The sequence below is a fragment of the Pagrus major genome, chromosome 15 (genome assembly GCF_040436345.1).
Source record: "Pagrus major chromosome 15, Pma_NU_1.0".
Lineage (NCBI taxonomy): Eukaryota > Metazoa > Chordata > Actinopteri > Spariformes > Sparidae > Pagrus > Pagrus major.
In genome coordinates this window covers 1695181-1714608 of record NC_133229.1, presented here as the reverse complement: position 1 = coordinate 1714608, position 19428 = coordinate 1695181, and the positions used below count along the sequence as shown (strand labels likewise).

Genomic DNA, 19428 nt, shown 5'->3' with positions numbered 1-19428 from the left:
ATGACTCTCTGTAGGTTAGTGAGGAACACAACCTGAGAGACAGAGAGTGACCGACGCGCGCGCACACACACACACACACACACACACACACACACACACACACACACACACACACACACAGTATACTGTATAATTGATGTAAATCAATCTTGGTGTTGTGTTTGTGTTGTTATTTGTTGTGTTCTGTCCGAGTGTTTGGACAGATGCTCTGGCAACATTGTTGTTTAACTTCCATGCCAATAAAGCTCCTTTGAATTGAAATGAAATGAATTGAAATGAATTGAATTGAATTGAAATGAACTGAATTGAAATGCAGTCGGTGTATAGGTCGTACCCGGTGTAGCAGTGAAGCATTTACAGCTGCGTTTGTCCGACAAACAAAGAAAAGAGTCAGAACTTCAATGAAAGACGTTAAAAATTGAATTGAAAAACAAACATGAATTAAGGAGCTTTGACGCGCAGCTGCAGTCAGCACGCTGGAGACACGTTCCCGCTGACGCACAGATGACGTGACATGTGAACGTAGGAAACGTCTACGTGTTACGCAAAGACGCTGGGCCGGGGATCCCGGAAGTGTCCTCGCATTGTTTACATCCTCCTCTTTGTTCGGTGGACACTCCGCCAAAATGTCCAAGAAACGGTGTAAAAGCGCGGAGAGCCGCAGCCTGCGAGCCGCCGTCGACCAGCAGCTGGCGGCGGCCGCGGAGGACGTGTTCCGGCTGCTGAAGGAGCGCAGACAGGCGGCGCTGGAGCAGCTGAAGCAGCTGGTGACGGAGCGCATCGCCGCGGCCGTGGAGCAAATCTTCACCGTGTTCGAGGCGAGCAGGGCGGCCGACAGAGGAGCGGAGGAGCCCGGTGAGATTCAGCTACCAGGGGAGGAATGTAACGGAGTACAGTTACCCGACTGCTGTACTCGAGTACAGTTTAAAGTACTTGTGCTTCACTTCCATGTTATGCTACTTTATGATGTACTCCACTACAGATCACGTTACTTTATTATAAACACACAGGAGATTATTGTCACGAGTCTGTTAATGAACAAACTGGATCAAGTTTATTATTTAATAAATTAATAATTAAAAACAGAATGAAAAACATCACAGTTGATAAAAGTACTCAACAGTTATACTCGAGTAAAAGTAAAGATACAGTGTTAAAATATTACTTTGGTCAAGAGTAAGACAGACAGACAGACAGAGAGACTGACAGACAGACAGACAGGCAGAGACTGACCGAGAGACAGACAGACAGACAGACAGACACACAGACAGACAGACAGACAGACAGGCAGAGACTGACCGAGAGACAGACAGACAGACAGGCAGAGAGACAGACAGGCAGAGACTGACAGGCAGAGACTGACCGAGAGACAGACAGACAGACAGGCAGAGAGACACACAGACAGACAGACAGAGACTGACCGAGAGACAGACAGACAGAGAGACTGACAGAGAGACAGACAGACAGACAGACAGACAGACAGACAGAGAGACAGACAGACAGACAGACAGAGAGACAGACAGACAGAGAGACAGACAGACAGACAGACAGAGAGACAGACAGACCTGAGAAAAATAACAAATGAAAAACATCGCCAACCAAACAACCAAAACCAACATTTTAAAGAAATATAAATGAACAATTAGGAGCAAAAAACAAATGATACCCACATGAAACTGGAAGATATTGAGAATGCCATTAATCAAAATCAATTCTGGGATATGTGGAACAAGTTCAACACAAAGCAACAGACATTACTCATCCAAAATGGAGACACCTGGAGAGCACACTTTGAAAATCTGTACAAAGACACGCCAATAAATCAAATCAATTCAGATCAGTGTATTATACAAGAAAAACTCCAAACATTAGAAGAAACAGTTAAAGAGAACCAAACCCCGCTTGATTTCCCAATTACTTGGGAAGAATTGACCACACAGACAAAATGTCTCCAGCCGAGGAAAGCTTGTGGTCCAGACAGCATTAAAAACCAAATGCTCAGATGCAGCAGCCCAGAGCTGCAGGGTGCAGTGTGAAAGCTGTTCAATACTGTGTTACAGTCGGGATGTTTCCTGACATCTGGTGCAAAGGGCTCATTTCCCCCATTCATAAGAGTGGGGACACATCAGACCCTGATAACTACCGTGGCCTCTGTGTCAGCAGCTGTCCAGGTAAATTATTCTGGAGTATTCTGAATAAAAGGAAACTGGATTTCCTTGACGAACACTCCATCTTGAGTAAAAGTCAAATTGGCTTCCTCCCAAAACAACGTATATACCCTTCACACTTTAATTAACAACATGTTCACCAAACAAAAGATGGTAAGATATTCACTCGTTTCATTGACTTCAAGAAAGCTTTCGACTCCATTTGGCATGAAGGGCTCTACTACAGGCTCCTGCACTGTGGTACAGGGGGCAACATGAACCATCTGGTTACATCAGTGTGTTTGGAAAATATGTGTGCTGTTAAAACTGGAGACAAACAGACTGAACTCTTCACCCAGAGAAGAGGAGTACGCCAGGGCTGCAATATAAGTCCGACTTTATTTAACGTGGATATAAATGAACTTGCTGGTGAGCTGGATCCATGTGCTGCTCCTGGCCTCTCCCTCCTGGACAGAGAGGTGAAGTCTCTGTTTTATGCTGATGACCTTGTTCTACTGTCTCCTACTGAACAAGGACTACAGCAGCAGCTGGACATAGTAGGAAAGTACTGTCAGAACTGGGCCCTGGCAGTAAACATGAAGAAAACTAATGTCATGATCTTTCAAAAACGCCCCAGATGTGAGGAGAACAAACACCAATTTACCATAAATAATCACATCATTGAACGCAGCATGAGTTATAGCTGCCTTGGTAAAACCATTACAGCATCAGGAGTTTCAACATGGCAGTGAACGCACTAAAAGAAACAGCTGGAAGAGCCCGACATGCAATTAAGAGAACATTTTATCATTTCCAAATTCCAGTCAAAATCTGGCTTCACATATTTGATAGTGTCATCCAGCCCATTGCGCTGTACGGTAGTGAAGTCTGGGTCCACTCAGTCATCAGAGCTGAACCCGCTGGGACAAACATCCAGCAGAGTCTTTACATGCAGAGTTCAGCAGACACATTTTACACACACACAGAAACACACCAACAAATGCATGTAGAGCAGAATGAGGCAGATACCCACTGATAATTAACATTCAACAGACAACGCTCAACTTTTAACCAGCTGAAATCCAGCCAGAGACGCCCTCCACTCCAAAGCCCTCCAAACTCAAGAGACTTCGACAAACAGACAGACAGAGAGACACACAGACAGACAGAGAGACACACATACAGACAGACAGAGAGACAGGTGCTCATTTAAAACATCACCCCTGCTGCAGTCTGCAGGTAACAGCAGAAATATAACAACTTCCTCCAGGTGTGCTGAGGCCTGTTAACGTCTCTTCAAGTGATCAAACATCACAGTTTAAGCTGCTGTTAGACTCCTTCACACCGTCACTGAGAGAAACTGACCAGCAGCTTCATGTTTGATGAGACTGTCAGCTTTTGAACTGAGACGTGAGCTGACGGACACTTGATGTAAACGTGTGTCGTGTGTTTGTCTCTGCAGAGTTGTGTCTGTCCGTCGGTGTCCAGAGTCTCTCGGATGAAAAACATCTGAAGCGCAGTGTCTCTGTGGACGACCGACTGAGGGAAGCTCTGCCTGGCACCTCCTCCAGACCGGAGGACGTCTCTGAACCGGACCATCACCCCGCCTCTCCGGACAATCCGACTGGCGAGGAAGAAGAGGGCGAGAATGATGAAGAGGTGACGCCTCACTGCTGCAGAGTGTGCGGGAAGTCCTTCGACAGGAAAGGCTTCCTGATGAAACACGTGGAGAAACACCTGAAGGAGGCGGAGTGTCTCTGCGGTCTGTGCGGCGAACGTTTGGAGTCCAGCGACGGTTTGAGGCTGCACCTTCAGACGCACCGCGACAGCAGCCGGACCTGCGACGTCTGCGGCAAGAAGTTCCCCTCGATCCGAGCTCAGGAGACTCACTTGAGGCTGCACACCGGAGAGAAACCCTTCAGCTGCCACGTCTGCGGCAAAGTCTTCAACCAGAAGGGCAACATGGTGACACACATGAGAATCCACACGGCGGAGAAGCCTTTCAACTGCTCCATCTGCAGCAAAGAGTTCAGCCACACCGGCTCTCTGGAGCGACACATGAGGGCCCACGACGGACCGCCGGCCTTCAGCTGCAAAGTCTGTGGGAAAGGCTTCAGCAAGAGTGCTGAGCTGAGGCGACACATCCGCAGCCACGAGTCCAACGCTACGCCTGCTGTCAGGAGCAGACGCAGGAAACCGAGTCTGACACCGTCTCACTGCTGCACGGTCTGTGGGAACGCCTTTCACAATAAAGGGAACTTTGTGCGTCATGCAGAGACTCATTTAAACGAGCCTGAGTGCCGCTGTGGCGTCTGTGGAGAGCAGTCTGAATCCTCTGAGAGTCTGCAGCTTCACATCCAAAGCCACAGAGAGACCAGTAGGATCTGTGACATCTGCGGCATCAGCTTCAGGGACATGGAGATCCACATGAGGACGCACACAGGCCAGAAACCCTTCAGCTGCAAAGACTGCGGCAAGGACTTCCCCAGGAAAGGCTCTCTGGAGAGACACATGAAGCTGCACGCCGGCGAGAGGCCGTTCATCTGCGAGTTCTGCGGGAAGACTTTCATCGAAAACACCGTCCTGAAGAGACACATCAAGAGCCACACGGGAGGGAAGCCCAGGATCTACTCCTGTGACGTCTGCGGCAAGAAGTTCACCATGAGCCAGCATCTGGATGTGCACAAGAGGATCCACACCGGGGAGAAACCATACACCTGCAGGGTCTGCGGGAAAAACTTCAGACAGATCGGCAACCTGGACTCCCACATGAGGATCCACACGGGCGAGAAGCCTTTCATCTGCAGCCTCTGTGGGAAGAGGTTTCGCCAGAAGATCTCGCTGGAGACGCATGAGAGGTTCCACAAGAAGGAGAAACCGTTCAGCTGCCAGCTCTGCACCAAGGGCTTCGTCCAGAAGATTGACCTGAAGAGACACATGCTGACGCACACCGGAGAGAAACCCTACAGCTGCCGCGTCTGTGGGAAGAGGTATCAGGAGAAACGCTCAGTGGACTCGCACATGAAGGTTCACACCGGAGAACGAGCCACCAAAGATCCGCAGGTGACACCGAAACATCAGGAAGGTGTTCACACAGACTTCATCCAGCTGTGACCTGCAGAGAGACGGAGACTTCAGTCTGTCACTGGCTGAGACATCAGGAGTCACAGTCTGAACTCATGTCAGTCCCTCAGAGAGTCTCAGATCAACAGATGTTTTACTGTCCAGAGGCTTCACCTGCCTTTCACTACAGGAGCAGACGAAGACATTGAGCTCTGTGGTCAGTTATCAGGGTGGAGTCAGCAGTGCTGAACACTGAGTGGTCAAACACAAACGTCTCTCTCAGTGGAGACTGTGTCCTGAACCGGAGCTCTAAAGGTCACAGACTGAGCTTCTGTCAGGACACCAACTGATTCATGTTCAGTCCTCTGTGTCAGAGTCAGGAACCTGAGAACTCTCTGTCTGTCCCTCTGTCTGTCTGTCCCTCTGTCTGTCTGTCTGTCCCTCTGTCTGTCTGTCTCTTCGACGCCCTGACAGGTAAATAAATGCTTCTTATAGATGGAACATGTGACATTCATGTCTGATCAGATCCAGCAGACATACAGAGACCAACGAGGAGTTAAAGAAACAGTTCATCATCTCCTCCTGTTGATATAAAGTCAGCTGAAGTCTCGTAGTCCACAGAACATTTCTGGAGCTTCACAGTAAAACAGAGTTGCAGCGTTCTGCTGAACAGCTGAAGCAGCTGGAGATGATTTAAACATCAGATGTCTCCATACAGCTCGTCTGCTGTGGTCACAGTCTGCAGGAGAGGAGATCACAACCTGATCTGAGGAGACCATATTTAACCCTGTAAGATGAAGTCTTCACTGTAGCTGCTGAGCTAACAGTGTTAGCATCAGCTAGTTCTGCTGAGCTAACAGTGTTAGTGTGTACGAGCTCGACTGCATGTCGAGGATGTAAATAACGTAAACTTCACCTGACTTTCCATCAGCAGGTGAGGACTGAACTGTTCCTTTAAAGCTGACAGGGAGGATGAAGACAGTTTTGTCTGTCGGGCTGCTTCACTGATGGATGTGTTGATGACCGTCGAGACGGTGAGGGAAATTAAATAGTTTTGAATTCTGTAATCAATGTTTGGTAGAGAACATCTCAGGATGTGAGAGGAGGAGATTCTCCTTCACCTCAGGGCTCAGAAAGTGACATGAGGGGCAGTTCTCTCTGCCTGAGGTGTCACAGGAAGGTAGACAGGATGACACGTACTGTCCTAGTAACACACCAGAGGGTCACTGTCCTGAAAGACATGATCAAACAAACATCAGGGGGTCGTTGTTTTGGGAAGAAATGATTAACAGCTTTTGTAAAAGTATGTGACCTCTACTCTGATGTATTTAAGTCAGAAATATCTGAAGACTGCAGAGACACTTCAGGTCTTCTGTCCATGCTGCAGGTGTTAAAGAGATCTGATTCATCACGCTGAGTCTAAAATTCTTCAGAGAATTAGAAACTCTCAACCTCACAAAGGAGATTTCCCTTACAGACGGTGAGGGACGCTCCCCGTCTGACCGTCGAGACGGTGACCGTCGAGACGGTGAGGGACGCTCCCCGTCTGACTGTCTGACCGTCGAGACGGTGAGGGACGCTCCCCGTCTCACCGTCGAGATCTCCTTCAGATCTCAGCGGCGTCTCTTTCTGTGAGCAACATTAAATCTGTCTGATGACAAAACGTCATCACTAACAGATTAATTTAATATCTGATCTGGTCTCACATGTTGGTTAATGAAACAGTTTGAACCTTCAGTCACTTCATGAAGACTGAAATCATTTTGTTAATTGATGATCATTCAGTGCCGACGTGATCTGATGTCCGTTGATCTCTTCATGCTTCATTGTTTCAACATTTAATATTTAATAAAGTAGAAATAATCACAGGAGATGTTTCAGCTCAGCCACTTTATTAAAACAAACATCTGAATAATAAATTCTTTAAACTGTTGAAAACAAAAGTCTTCTTAGACGAACTCTTCAGGGACGTAACGTGATGCAGTTTTAGATTTTGAACCTGAAAATGTTTCTGCTGACAAATTAAACAGAAACGTTTGAATCATTCTGTTGATGTAAGAAAATAATAAAAAAACGTTTCATATTTCCTGTTTGACTTCCTGTCTTTCATCTGACGAGCAGCTGCTTCATTTCTCTCTGAAACAGAAGAAATGTCGACTTGATGATTCAGTTCAAACGATGATGTTCCTCCACCACCACACTCCTCTTCTCCCCTGCGTTAACTTCACCTGTGGACATCATGTGAGTGCAGATGTTCAGCCCAGATGTTCAGTGCAGATGTTCAGCATCATCAGTACTGAGATGATCTTTTATTAAAAAATGAAGAAACAACGCGGCTCAAAGAACTTTTACATCTGACCAGAACTCCTTAAATTCAACACAAGAGGTTTCAGGATGGTTTTGGTTTTAGATTTGAATATTTTATGATTGATAATTAAAACTAATAATAACTCTGCATCCAGTCCTTGTTATTACACAGTGATGTGATTCTGTTGTGGTTCTGTCGACCCATGTTGGTGTTTAATGTGATAATATGTTTGTGACAGAAACGGAGCTGCTGGTGATAAAAAGATGATTCAATCACATTTCAACTGTTAAACTCTGAAATTCTTAAGTTATGAAAGAAAAGAAATGATTTGATTTAAAAACAGAATGTACACGTTATATCAATTATATATATATATATATTATATACGTTATATATAAGAGGAGTTAATCAGAATGAACAGATTGGTTCTGGTCAGCAGGACGATGTGGATTCTAATACTTCAGGTGACTCACTGAGACTGACCCACTGAAGAAGGTAGTGATCCAAGTCCAGGACTAATTAAAGGCTGAGTCAAAGACTTGAGTTTGAGTTTAGATTTAAAGGCGTCAGTAGAAACAGTTGAGCCTGATGCACCAGGTGGGACATCTGGTGTAATGAGGTCTGACATGTATGACGTGTACAGTTCTGTATGTCATCAGCAGAACCTTAAAGTCTGATCTTATATGAAGTGGCAGCGAGGTGAGGATTGGTGTAACGTGATCACATGTTCTGGACCTTGTTCAGACTCCAGCTGCAGCTTTCTGAACCATCTGAAGACTTTTACTGCTCTCACACAGCAGACCTGCAATAATCCAGCCTAGAAACAAAGGCATGAATCAGGATCTCTGCGTCAGCTGTGGACGGGTCGGACCAGTTTATCTGTTGGGCAGGTGGTGAAAAGAGATCTTGGTCATTTCTTTGATGTGCTGAAGGAGACAGAGGCTAGAAATTAAGATTCTGCATGGAGCAAAGGGCCACAAGAGTTGAACCCTGAGCTGCTGCAGCAAGTCACAGACACTCCACCAACTGAGCTACTGAGGTACTGGAGCTGCTGGACTACTGGACTACTGGAGCTACTGAGCTACTAGAGCTACTGAGGTACTGGACTACTGGAGCTTCTGAGGTACTGGACTACTGGAGCTTCTGAGGTACTGGACTACTGGAGCTGCTGGACTACTGGAGCTACTGAGGTACTGGACTACTGGAGCTACTGAGGTACTGGAGCTGCTGGACTACTGGACTACTGGAGCTGCTGGAGCTACTGAGGTACTGGAGCTGCTGGACTACTGGAGCTGCTGGACTACTGGAGCTACTGAGGTACTGAGCTACTAGAGCTACTGAGGTACTGGAGCTGCTGGACTACTGGAGCTACTGGACTACTGGAGCTACTGAGCTACTGGAGCTACTGAGGTACTGGACTACTGGAGCTACTGAGGTACTGGAGCTGCTGGACTACTGGACTACTGGAGCTGCTGGACTACTGGAGCTACTGAGGTACTGGAGCTGCTGGACTACTGGACTACTGGAGCTGCTGGACTACTGGAGCTACTGAGGTACTGGACTACTGGAGCTACTGGACTGCTGGAGCTACTGAGCTACTGAGGTACTGGACTACTGGAGCTACTGAGGTACTGGAGCTGCTGGACTACTGGACTACTGGAGCTGCTGGACTACTGGAGCTACTGAGGTACTGGACTACTGGAGCTACTGAGGTACTGGACTACTGGAGCTGCTGGAGCTACTGGACTACTGGAGCTGCTGGAGCTACTGGAGCTACTGAGGTACTGGACTACTGGAGCTACTGAGGTACTGGAGCTGCTGAGGTACTGGACTACTGGAGCTGCTGGACTACTGGACTACTGGAGCTGCTGGACTACTGGAGCTACTGAGGTACTGGAGCTGCTGGACTACTGGACTACTGGAGCTGCTGGACTACTGGAGCTACTGAGGTACTGGACTACTGGAGCTACTGGACTGCTGGAGCTACTGAGCTACTGAGGTACTGGACTACTGGAGCTACTGAGGTACTGGAGCTGCTGGACTACTGGACTACTGGAGCTGCTGGACTACTGGAGCTACTGAGGTACTGGACTACTGGAGCTACTGAGGTACTGGACTACTGGAGCTGCTGGACTACTGGAGCTACTGAGGTACTGGACTACTGGAGCTGCTGGAGCTACTGGACTACTGGAGCTGCTGGAGCTACTGGAGCTACTGAGGTACTGGACTACTGGAGCTACTGAGGTACTGGAGCTGCTGAGGTACTGGACTACTGGAGCTACTGAGGTACTGGACTACTGGAGCTACTGAGGTACTGGAGCTGCTGAGGTACTGGAGCTGCTGGACTACTGGAGCTACTGAGGTACTGGACGACCTGCAGGAAGTTTAATCACATCCATTTATTCACGCAGACAAACAGCTGAGACACAAAGTGTCCTCCAGCTGATGTACTGAGACACAAAGTGTCCTCCAGCTGATGTACTGAGACACAAAGTGTCCTCCAGCTGATGTACTGAGACAGAGTGATGTTTGAGTGAAGTCTGGATTTATTATTTCTGAATGGAACAAATGTAAAATGTGTTTAAATAATAAACGATGTGCTGCAGTGAACATCAGCCTCTGGCTCGTGTCATTCATATCATTATACTGAAGATGATTGTTGTGTTATTAATAATCGTGAATAAAACCAGCGGTTCTCCTCCGGTCCAGCAGGGGTCGCTGTTCGCCGCTCCGCTCCGCTCCGCTTCGCCTCCTCACAGCGAAGCGTCGTCGTCGCGGAACTCCGTGTGTGTGTTTACGTCCCCGCTGGCTCTTTGTTCGGCCCAGAGGAGGACGATGTGCGGGGCCGTGCAGCTGCTGCGGGTGTCGGTCCATGAGCGGATGAGCGCCGCCGCTGAAGACTTTCTGCTGCGGGTGGAAACAGGAGCAGAAGCGGCTGAAGTCCCGGCGCTGAGAGCGCTGCTCACCGAGCGGCTGACGGCGGCTGCGGAGGAGATCGTCGCTCTGCTGGAGGAAACCGTGGCGGAGTACGAAGACAGAGCGGAGCGGTCCGAGCGGGAGATCTGCCGCCAGAGGAGGCTGCTCGATGCCGTGCTGAAGCCCCAAGTCAAGCTGCACAGAGCAGGTCAGTCCCGGAGAGGAGCCCGGAGCACCCGGAGCGCCGCGCACATGCTAATGCTAATGCTAGCAGGGCTAACAAACAACGTTTTTACTGAAGTGAAACATTTTCTGAAGTTTTCTGTCTTCAGTGTGACACCAACTGATGTCCGCCACGCTGTCAGTCTTTAAAATATTCATATATATTCATTTAAACTAAGAGAAAACAACAAAAACTGTGTTCGCGAGAAACAACTACAACTCCCATTAGTCTTAGACAGCGCAACGTCAGCAAAGCCTGATGGGAGCTGTAGTGTTTACATGTCATCAACAGTCATTGGGTTACCGCTGTTATTCTTGTGTTTCTAATAACCTGATTTACTGTAACTCATTAAATATCTGCTCACTAATGAACCTTCGTTCATATTCACAGGACAGGAAATAAAAACTACTGATTAATACACATCTAAAATAAATAAACAACAGAAATGAAATGATTTTAATCACAGAAACAACCAAAGTCTGATGTTCATCAGTTATACTGACGATGTGTGTCACTGTTGATCAGCATCATCTGGAAATATTTTAATAATCGATGTTCAACTCAGACACCAGCAGTCTGACACTTTACTGGTGGTGGTGGTGGTGTTGTTGGTGTTGGTTCTGATGGTGTTGGTGGTGTTGGTGTCAGTGCTGTTGGTGTTGGTGTCGGTGCTGTTGGTGGTGATGGTGTTGGTGTCGGTTGGTGATGGTGTCGGTTGGTGTCGGTGGTGTTGGTGTCGGTGCTGTTGGTGCTGTTGGTGTTGGTGTCGGTTGGTGTTGGTGGTGTTGGTGTCGGTGCTGTTGGTGTTGGTGTCGGTTGGTGTTGGTGCTGTTGGTGTTGGTGTTGGTGGTGTTGGTGTCGGTGCTGTTGGTGTTGGTGCTGTTGGTGTTGGTGTTGGTGGTGTTGGTGTCGGTGCTGTTGGTGTTGGTGGTGATGGTGTTGGTGTCGGTTGGTGTTGGTGCTGTTGGTGTTGGTGTCGGTGCTGTTGGTGTTGGTGCTGTTGGTGTTGGTGTCGGTTGGTGTTGGTGCTGTTGGTGTTGGTGTTGGTGGTGTTGGTGGTGATGGTGTCGGTGCTGTTGGTGTCGGTGCTGTTTGTGTTGGTGGTGTTGGTGTCGGTTGGTGTTGGTGTCGGTTGGTGTTGGTGCTGTTGGTGTTGGTGTCGGTTGGTGTTGGTGGTGTTGGTGTCGGTGCTGTTGGTGTTGTTGGTGGTGTTGGTGGTGTTGGTGTCAGTTGGTGTTGGTGGTGATGGTGTTGGTGCTGTTGGTGTTGGTGTCGGTGCTGTTGGTGTTGGTGGTGTTGGTGCTGTTGGTGTTGGTGTCGGTGCTGTTGGTGTTGGTGGTGTTGGTGTTGGTGTCGGTGCTGTTGGTGTTGGTGGTGTTGGTGCTGTTGGTGTTGGTGTCGGTGCTGTTGGTGTTGGTGGTGTTGGTGTTGGTGGTGTTGGTGCTGTTGGTGTTGGTGGTGTTGGTGCTGTTGGTGTTGGTGTCGGTGCTGTTGGTGTTGGTGGTGTTGGTGTTGGTGGTGTTGGTGCTGTTGGTGTTGGTGTCGGTGCTGTTGGTGTTGGTGGTGTTGGTGCTGTTGGTGTTGGTGCTGTTGGTGTTGGTGTCGGTGCTGTTGGTGTTGGTGGTGTTGGTGCTGTTGGTGTTGGTGTCGGTTGGTGTTGGTGTCGGTTGGTGTTGGTGTCGGTTGGTGTTGGTGTCGGTGGTGATGGTGGTGTCAGTTGGTGTTGGTGCTGTTGGTGTTGGTGCTGTTGGTGTTGGTGCATCATGTGACTGCTGCTGGCAGCTGGATCACTGCATGAACCAATCAGCAGCTGTGCTGGTCAGCAGTGAATCAGTGAGGTTAAAGAAGTAGAAACTGTATTTATTAAAATATTGATATGTTGTCACCATGGTGACATCTGGAGGGAGAATTTACTTCCTTAATAAAAATGACAAACAGGAAGTGATGAAACAAAAGAGAGTTTCACAATAAGACATGACAGGATGTTAATGACAAACACAAACTGATCATCTGGATCACACTAACACTCTACACAGCTGATCACCTGTCAGTTACTCCAGCACCTGTTGTATCTGGTTGTCACTGGAGGGATGTAACTGAGTACATTTACTCAAGTACTGTATTCAGTAGAAATGTGGGGTTCTTGTTCTTTAGTTGATTCTTTTCTTTTCTTCTTCTCCGCCACATTTATCTGTCAGCTTTAGTTACTTCACTCAACATGTAAAGAGTTAAATCTGATGTTTGTTCTAAATGATACATCCATCTGAACCATCGGTACATTCAGCGATCAATAATCTGCTCTGTAGATCAGTTCTGTAAAGTCATGGTGTGGTGTCAGGTCTGACTGGATGTGTCGGTACTGATGTTGAGGTTTGGACTGAACAAACGCTGTGAAGTCACTCTGGGCTCTGAGCTCATTGTCAGAGATGTTTGATCACCTGTTATGTGCGGGCCTATAGGGATGCTTGTTGTGCCCGACTGGTTGTGTTCTCTCTCTATGCCTCTCTCTCTGTTGCTCTCTGGCGCCCTCTCTTCCTTTTTGTCTGTTTCTTTCAGGAAGACACACCTGTCCAGGGGTGTTGCAATTACCTGACAGCATTTAAGGGGGATTGAGTGGAAGCCACGCTCTCTCTGGAGCCACTGCCCAGCTGACACTGAAAGGAGGAGATTTTTTACCTTATGTCTCCTTTGTCACCTTTTCCCCACCATGTTTTCAGTGCTGGGGCTTTTGTTTTGTTAATTTGTTTGTAGTTTAGTTTTGGAGATCACCAGCAATGCAGTTTTGGTTTTCTTAAATTAATCTAGGATTAGATTAATTTCTTTCTTTGATTAGGTTAGAGAGATAGCTGGGTGCAACAGCCCACTGCGTGACTGGCCCAGCGATTTCCCCCTTTTGTTTATTTCAGCTGGGTTCTCCAACCTTTTCTTTTGGTATGTACTTTTTTTTTTACTCTCTTTGATTTCTAAATAAAATTTGGTTTATTCCTTAATTTGTTGTCTGAGCATCCTCTTAAATGTGTTGCATCATCTATGCAAGCATTTTTTGTAAGAGGGTCCGTAACATCATCGATCATTGATCATTGATCTGAGTCATGTTGAACATCAGTCAGAAATGAGACAGTAAAGCTCAGAAGTGAAGGTACAAAGACGACATAGTGTCCTTTTTTTGGGCTCTGACATCACTGGGCCTCGTAGATGAGGACCAATCAGGGCTGGACCTGATCATTATTTTCATCATCTGTTGATTATCTTCTGGATTAATCGATTTTTGTTGTTGAAAAAATCTTGATCACTGTTTCGTCTCAAAGATCTTCAGTTTACTGTCACAGACAAGGAAACAAACATATTGACATGTACCGAGCCGACAGCAGAGACAGAAACTGTCTCCTACAGTGACTCAGTGTTGGTTGTGTTGTTGGTGTTTGTGTTGACATGAAATATGATCCATGATGTTCAGTTTGAGTCAGAGATGAATGTTTCTCACCCAGCGTCAGACTGATGTCAGCTGATCACAGATGGATCAATATCCACCCATGTGTCAGAGGACCAAAGATGTGTTCTCCAACAGTGTCCACCAGAGGGCAGTGACGGGTGAACTACACTGTACAACGTCCCAACAGCACAGTTCACGTCCCAAATTAAAAAATGTAAAAAAAAAAATTAATGGAACTTTCTTTAAAACTGGTCAACAATAACAACAACAAACACCAGCCTTCAACCGGTCAACAATTAACAATAAACACCAGCCTTCAACCAGTTAACAATAAACAACAACAAACACCAGCCTTCAACTGCTCAACAATTAACAACAAACACCAGCCTTCAACCGCTCAACAATAACAACAACAAACACCAGCCTTCAACCGGTCAACAATTAACAACAAACACCAGCCTTCAACCGGTCAACAATAACAACAATAAACACCAGCCTTCAACCGGTCAACAATTAACAACAACAAACACCAGCCTTCAACCGTTCAACAATTAACAACAAACACCAGCCTTCAACCGGTCAACAATTAACAACAACAAACACCAGCCTTCAACCGGTCAACAATAACAACAATAAACACCAGCCTTCAACCAGTTAACAATAAACAACAACAAACACCAGCCTTCAACTGCTCAACAATTAACAACAAACACCAGCCTTCAACCGCTCAACAATAACAACAACAAACACCAGCCTTCAACCGGTCAACAATTAACAACAAACACCAGCCTTCAACCGGTCAACAATTAACAACAAACACCAGCCTTCAACCGGTCAACAATAACAACAATAAACACCAGCCTTCAACCGGTCAACAATTAACAACAAACACCAGCCTTCAACAGGTCAACAATAACAACAACAAACACCAGCCTTCAACCGGTCAACAATAACAACAACAAACACCAGCCTTCAACCGGTCAACAATAACAACAAACACCAGCCTTCAACCGGTTACAATAAACAACAAACACCAGCCTTCAACCGGTTAACAATAAACAACAAACACCAGCCTTCAACCGGTCAACAATAAACAACAAACACCAGCCTTCAACCGGTTAACAATAAACAACAAACACCAGCCTTCAACCGTTTAACAATAAACAACAAACACCAGCCTTCAACCGGTCAACAATTAACAACAAACACCAGCCTTCAACAGGTCAACAATTAACAACACCAAACACCAGCCTTCAACAGGTCAACAATAACAACAACAAACACCAGCCTATAACCAGTCAACAATTAACAACAAACACCAGCCTATAACCAGTCAACAATAAACAACAAACACCAGCCTTCAACCGGTCAACAATTAACAACAAACACCAGCCTTCAACAGGTCAACAATAACAACAACAAACACCAGCCTTCAACCGCTCAACAATAACAACAACAGTTTGTTACAAAGTTCAGTTTCTCAAATCGTTCCAGAGTGAACCCTCTTCACAAACAAATCAATAAAGGATCTCTGAAAAAGAAAATAAACCAACATGTCCGACACTGTCAGAGTTTCCTCTGGTACCAGTCAGCTGATCGTCTTCATCACACAGGAGAAGAGTCTAGAAGTGACACTGCAGGTTAACACTAAGCTAGCTGCAGGTTAACACTAAGCTAGGTGCAGGCTAGGCTTTTTTTTTTTTTTTGTCTGTGAAGTAGGCGGGGTGGAGAGAAGAAAATAGCGGGGGAATCAGCAATCCAGATTTTGATCTCGATGATGGAAATTGAAAAGTCATGTTGATCAATTTTTGATTCATAATTAAAATCATGACATCATCATTGATGTTTTTTTATTTTTCTTCTTCAGAGATCCTTAATTGTGGATTTGCAGCGTTACGACAGCTGTAGAGGCTCCAGGTAACAAACAAATGTTTAATAATGAAATAATGTGTGTTTGTGTTTCAGAGTGTCCTGCAGACGTCCAGCAGCTGTCGGTGAGTGAAGAAGAGGTTCCCCCTGAGCAGCAGGAGTGCAGCTCCAGTCTGGACCAGGAGGAACCAGAACCCCCACACATTAAAGAGGAACAGGAGGAACTCTGGACCAATCAGGAGGAGGATGACATCACCAGGTTCACCTTCACCGTGAAGAGTGAAGATGAAGATGATGAAGAGTATCATCAGAGCCAACTTGAGGAGTTCAGAGAGACTGAAGGTCCAGCCAGTGGCTCAGCTGAACAGATGGAGACAGACACTAATGGAGAGGACTGTGGAGGACCAGAACCAGCCAGGAAGTCTGATCCAGATCGACATTTACAACCTGTCAGTGAGGATAATTCTCTGGACTCGACTGAAACTGATGACAGTGATTGTGATTGGACAGAAACAGACAAAAAGCCGTCTGTTACAGAAGGTCAGAACAGTGAAGCTCCTGACGTTGGACCTTCAGTGAAGGAGCGACCGTTTCCCTGCTCGTACTGTGGGAAAAGATTCAGTCTGAAGGGAAACCTGAACAGACACATCAGAGACCACACAGGTGAGAGGCCGTTTCCTTGTACAGGCTGTGATAAATCATTTAAAGACAGCGGGTCGCTGACGGCACACATGAGGTGTCACACCGGCGAGCAGCCGTACAGCTGCTTGTTCTGCGGGAAGAACTTCAGCGGGAGAGGAAACATGACGAGACACATGAGGATCCACACAGGAGAGAAGCCCTTCACCTGCTCCGTCTGCAACAAGAGCTTCCATGTCAAAGAACACCTTAACAGACACATGAAGTACCACACGGGGGAGAAACCCTTCAGCTGCACCATCTGCGGGAAAGGCTGCGCTCAGAAAACAGACCTGAAGAAACACATGAGAGTCCACACGGGAGAGAAACCCTTCAGCTGTCCCTTCTGTGGGAAGTGCTGCGCTGAGAAAGGAGACTTGACCAAACACATGAGAGTTCACACGGGAGAGAAACCCTTCAGCTGCAACGTCTGCGGGAAGAGTTGTGCCCAGAAGGGAAGTCTGAAGATCCACATGAGAGTCCACACCGGAGAGAAACCCTTCAGCTGCTCCGTCTGCGGCAAACGCTTCACTGTCACAGGACATCTGAAGAGACACATGAAGCTGCACACGGCTGACAGTCAGGGGGCGGAGTCTACAGCCAAAGGACAACAGGAAGTGGACACTGTGGAACAGGAAGTGGACACTGTGGAGCCGTCTAACGTGTCATGATGGTTCCATCAGCCAGCTTGTCTGGGTCCATGTTTAACCAGCTGCTCAGACTCATGTCTCATCGTCCAGTTCATTACTAGACTGTTAAAGAATCGCTGCCGTCAGCGATCAGAAATACGTTATTTAATAATGTAGAATATGAGAATATGAGAATGTACCTGTGGTTCTGTGGTTCTGTGGCTCCTCTCTCCTCCAGAGCTCTTCTTCATGAAGCCTCGCTGCTGATCAGTTTGTCTGTCTGAACCTGAACTGAACTGAGCCCGACATGAACTCCACGGACGTTCTGTTCTGTATGTCTGAACCCGACCGAGTCTAATGAAGTTAATGTCAGCTTAAGCTCTGAGTTTGTGTTACCATGGTTACAGCCTGTCTGTCATGCACAGTGAAGATAAAGTAAGAAAGTATCCTATACACACAATAAAATTTTATATATGTATATATATGTATATATATATGTATATATATATATATATATATATATATATATATATATATATATATATATATATATAAAAATATATAAATGAATACAGACTACCGCCACCTGCAGGTGTGGAGAGGTAGTTCCTCTCAGGTGCAGAGCGTACGAGCTGGTTGGTCGTCGTCTCTGTGGTGAGTTCAAGTGCAGCTTTCAGGTGGAGTCACAGGAGACGTGAGGCGGCGACACAGTCGACCTTCATCGCTGCGACTTCTGTGATGTTTTTGGTTTCGAAGTATTTCAGTGGCGAAGTCTCTGCAGAGAGGGATGAGAATCAATGAATGGTACAGACAGGGGTAACAGATCACACTCACCTGTAAAGTGACAAAAACTAACCCCGCCTACTTTACACCTCCACACAGCTGCTTAGACCTTCAGATTCCTCCATTTCAACGCTCTGGATGAAGAAGTTTCCAGGTGCTGCTGGCTGATCAGAAGCGTCAGAGAACACGTTGTAGTTCTGAACCGGCAGATCAATAAAACATTGACTGTGCAGCTGAAGAGGGATTCACTTCTTCATCTCTGATCTGATTGATTTATAAAATCTCAGTGAAGTTTGAGTCCTTCTCTTCAAGAAAGGTCTTTGTGACTGAAACATTTTTAATACATCATCAATTCGACGGTCGATGGTCAGTAAAGTCTATTAATGTTGATTCATAACTAACAATTGGTGAGCGTTGTTCAGCGACACATAAGTTAAAGTTGAGAGCAGGTCAGTTTCTGCCAACAGCTGCACAGCTCGACACCTGGAGGCTGCGAGGGCTCCTTTAATTCTCACAGACACCCACAGTCGATCACAGAGGGTTCGGTCAGCGTCTCTGAAGACGCTCCATGTTTAAACTTGTGTATTTGCAGGTTCTCTGCAAGCTCTCTGCAGGCTCTCTGCAGGCTCTCTGCAAGCTCTCTGCAGGCTCTCTGCAGGCTCTCTGCAGGCTCTCTGCAGGCTCTCTGCAGGCTCTCTGCAAGCTCTCTGCAGGCTCTCTGCAGGCTCTCTGCAGGCTCTCTGCAGGTTCTTTGTAGGTTCTCTGCAGGTTCTCTGCAGGCTCTCTGCAGGCTCTCTGCAGGCTCTCTGCAGGTTCTCTGCAAGCTCTCTGCAGGCTCTTTGTAGGTTCTCTGCAGGTTCTCTGCAGGCTCTTTGCAGGCTCTCTGCAGGCTCTTTGTAGGTTCTCTGCAGGTTCTCTGCAGGCTCTCTGCAGGTTCTCTGCAGGCTCTCTGTAGGTTCTCTGCAGGCTCTCTGCAGGCTCTCTGCAGGTTCTCTGTAGGTTCTCTGCAGGTTCTCTGCAGGCTCTTTGCAGGCTCTCTGTAGGTTCTCTGCAGGTTCTCTGCAGGCTCTTTGCAGGCTCTCTGTAGGTTCTCTGCAGGCTCTTTGCAGGCTCTCTGTAGGTTCTCTGCAGGTTCTCTGCAGGCTCTCTGCAGGTTCTCTGCAGGCTCTTTGCAGGCTCTCTGCAGGTTCTCTTTGCATGCTGGGATGTAAATCAACAGAATGGAGGTTTGACCCGGAGCAGCTTCGTGATGTTTTGGACTCTTCATGTGATTCACTTTGATCTGAAGTCTGGACAGAAACAAGCTGTTTGTGTAAAGTTCTCATATTTATGATCTTTCTTCTTCACGTCTGTCAGCGGTCACATTCTGACTCGTGGGG

The 19428-nt window shown here is 47.0% G+C and overlaps 1 protein-coding gene across 1 annotated transcript; it reads left to right on the top strand.

The window, feature by feature from the left end:
• The first annotated feature begins 584 nt into the window (after positions 1-584).
• Positions 585-17718, top strand: LOC141009665 (uncharacterized). The gene is made up of 5 exons (XM_073482358.1): positions 585-855; positions 3610-5257; positions 6644-6841; positions 10209-10642; positions 16056-17718. Exons 1-5 carry the CDS (start codon positions 627-629, stop codon positions 17306-17308), a joined length of 3762 nt encoding a protein of 1253 aa, XP_073338459.1. The 5' UTR covers positions 585-626; the 3' UTR covers positions 17309-17718.
• Positions 17719-19428: the final 1710 nt, after the last annotated feature.

What these genes read in the sequence shown, in the direction of transcription:
- LOC141009665 (XM_073482358.1), top strand. Translation starts at nt 627, where the DNA reads ATGTCCAAGAAACGGTGTAAAAGCGCGGAGAGCCGCAGCCTGCGAGCC. An exon ending in TCTCAGCGGCGTCTCTTTCT is followed by an intron (nt 6,842 to 10,208) that starts GTGAGCAACATT and finishes GAATAAAACCAG; the next exon opens with CGGTTCTCCTCCGGTCCAGC. An exon ending in AGTCAAGCTGCACAGAGCAG is followed by an intron (nt 10,643 to 16,055) that starts GTCAGTCCCGGA and finishes TTTGTGTTTCAG; the next exon opens with AGTGTCCTGCAGACGTCCAG.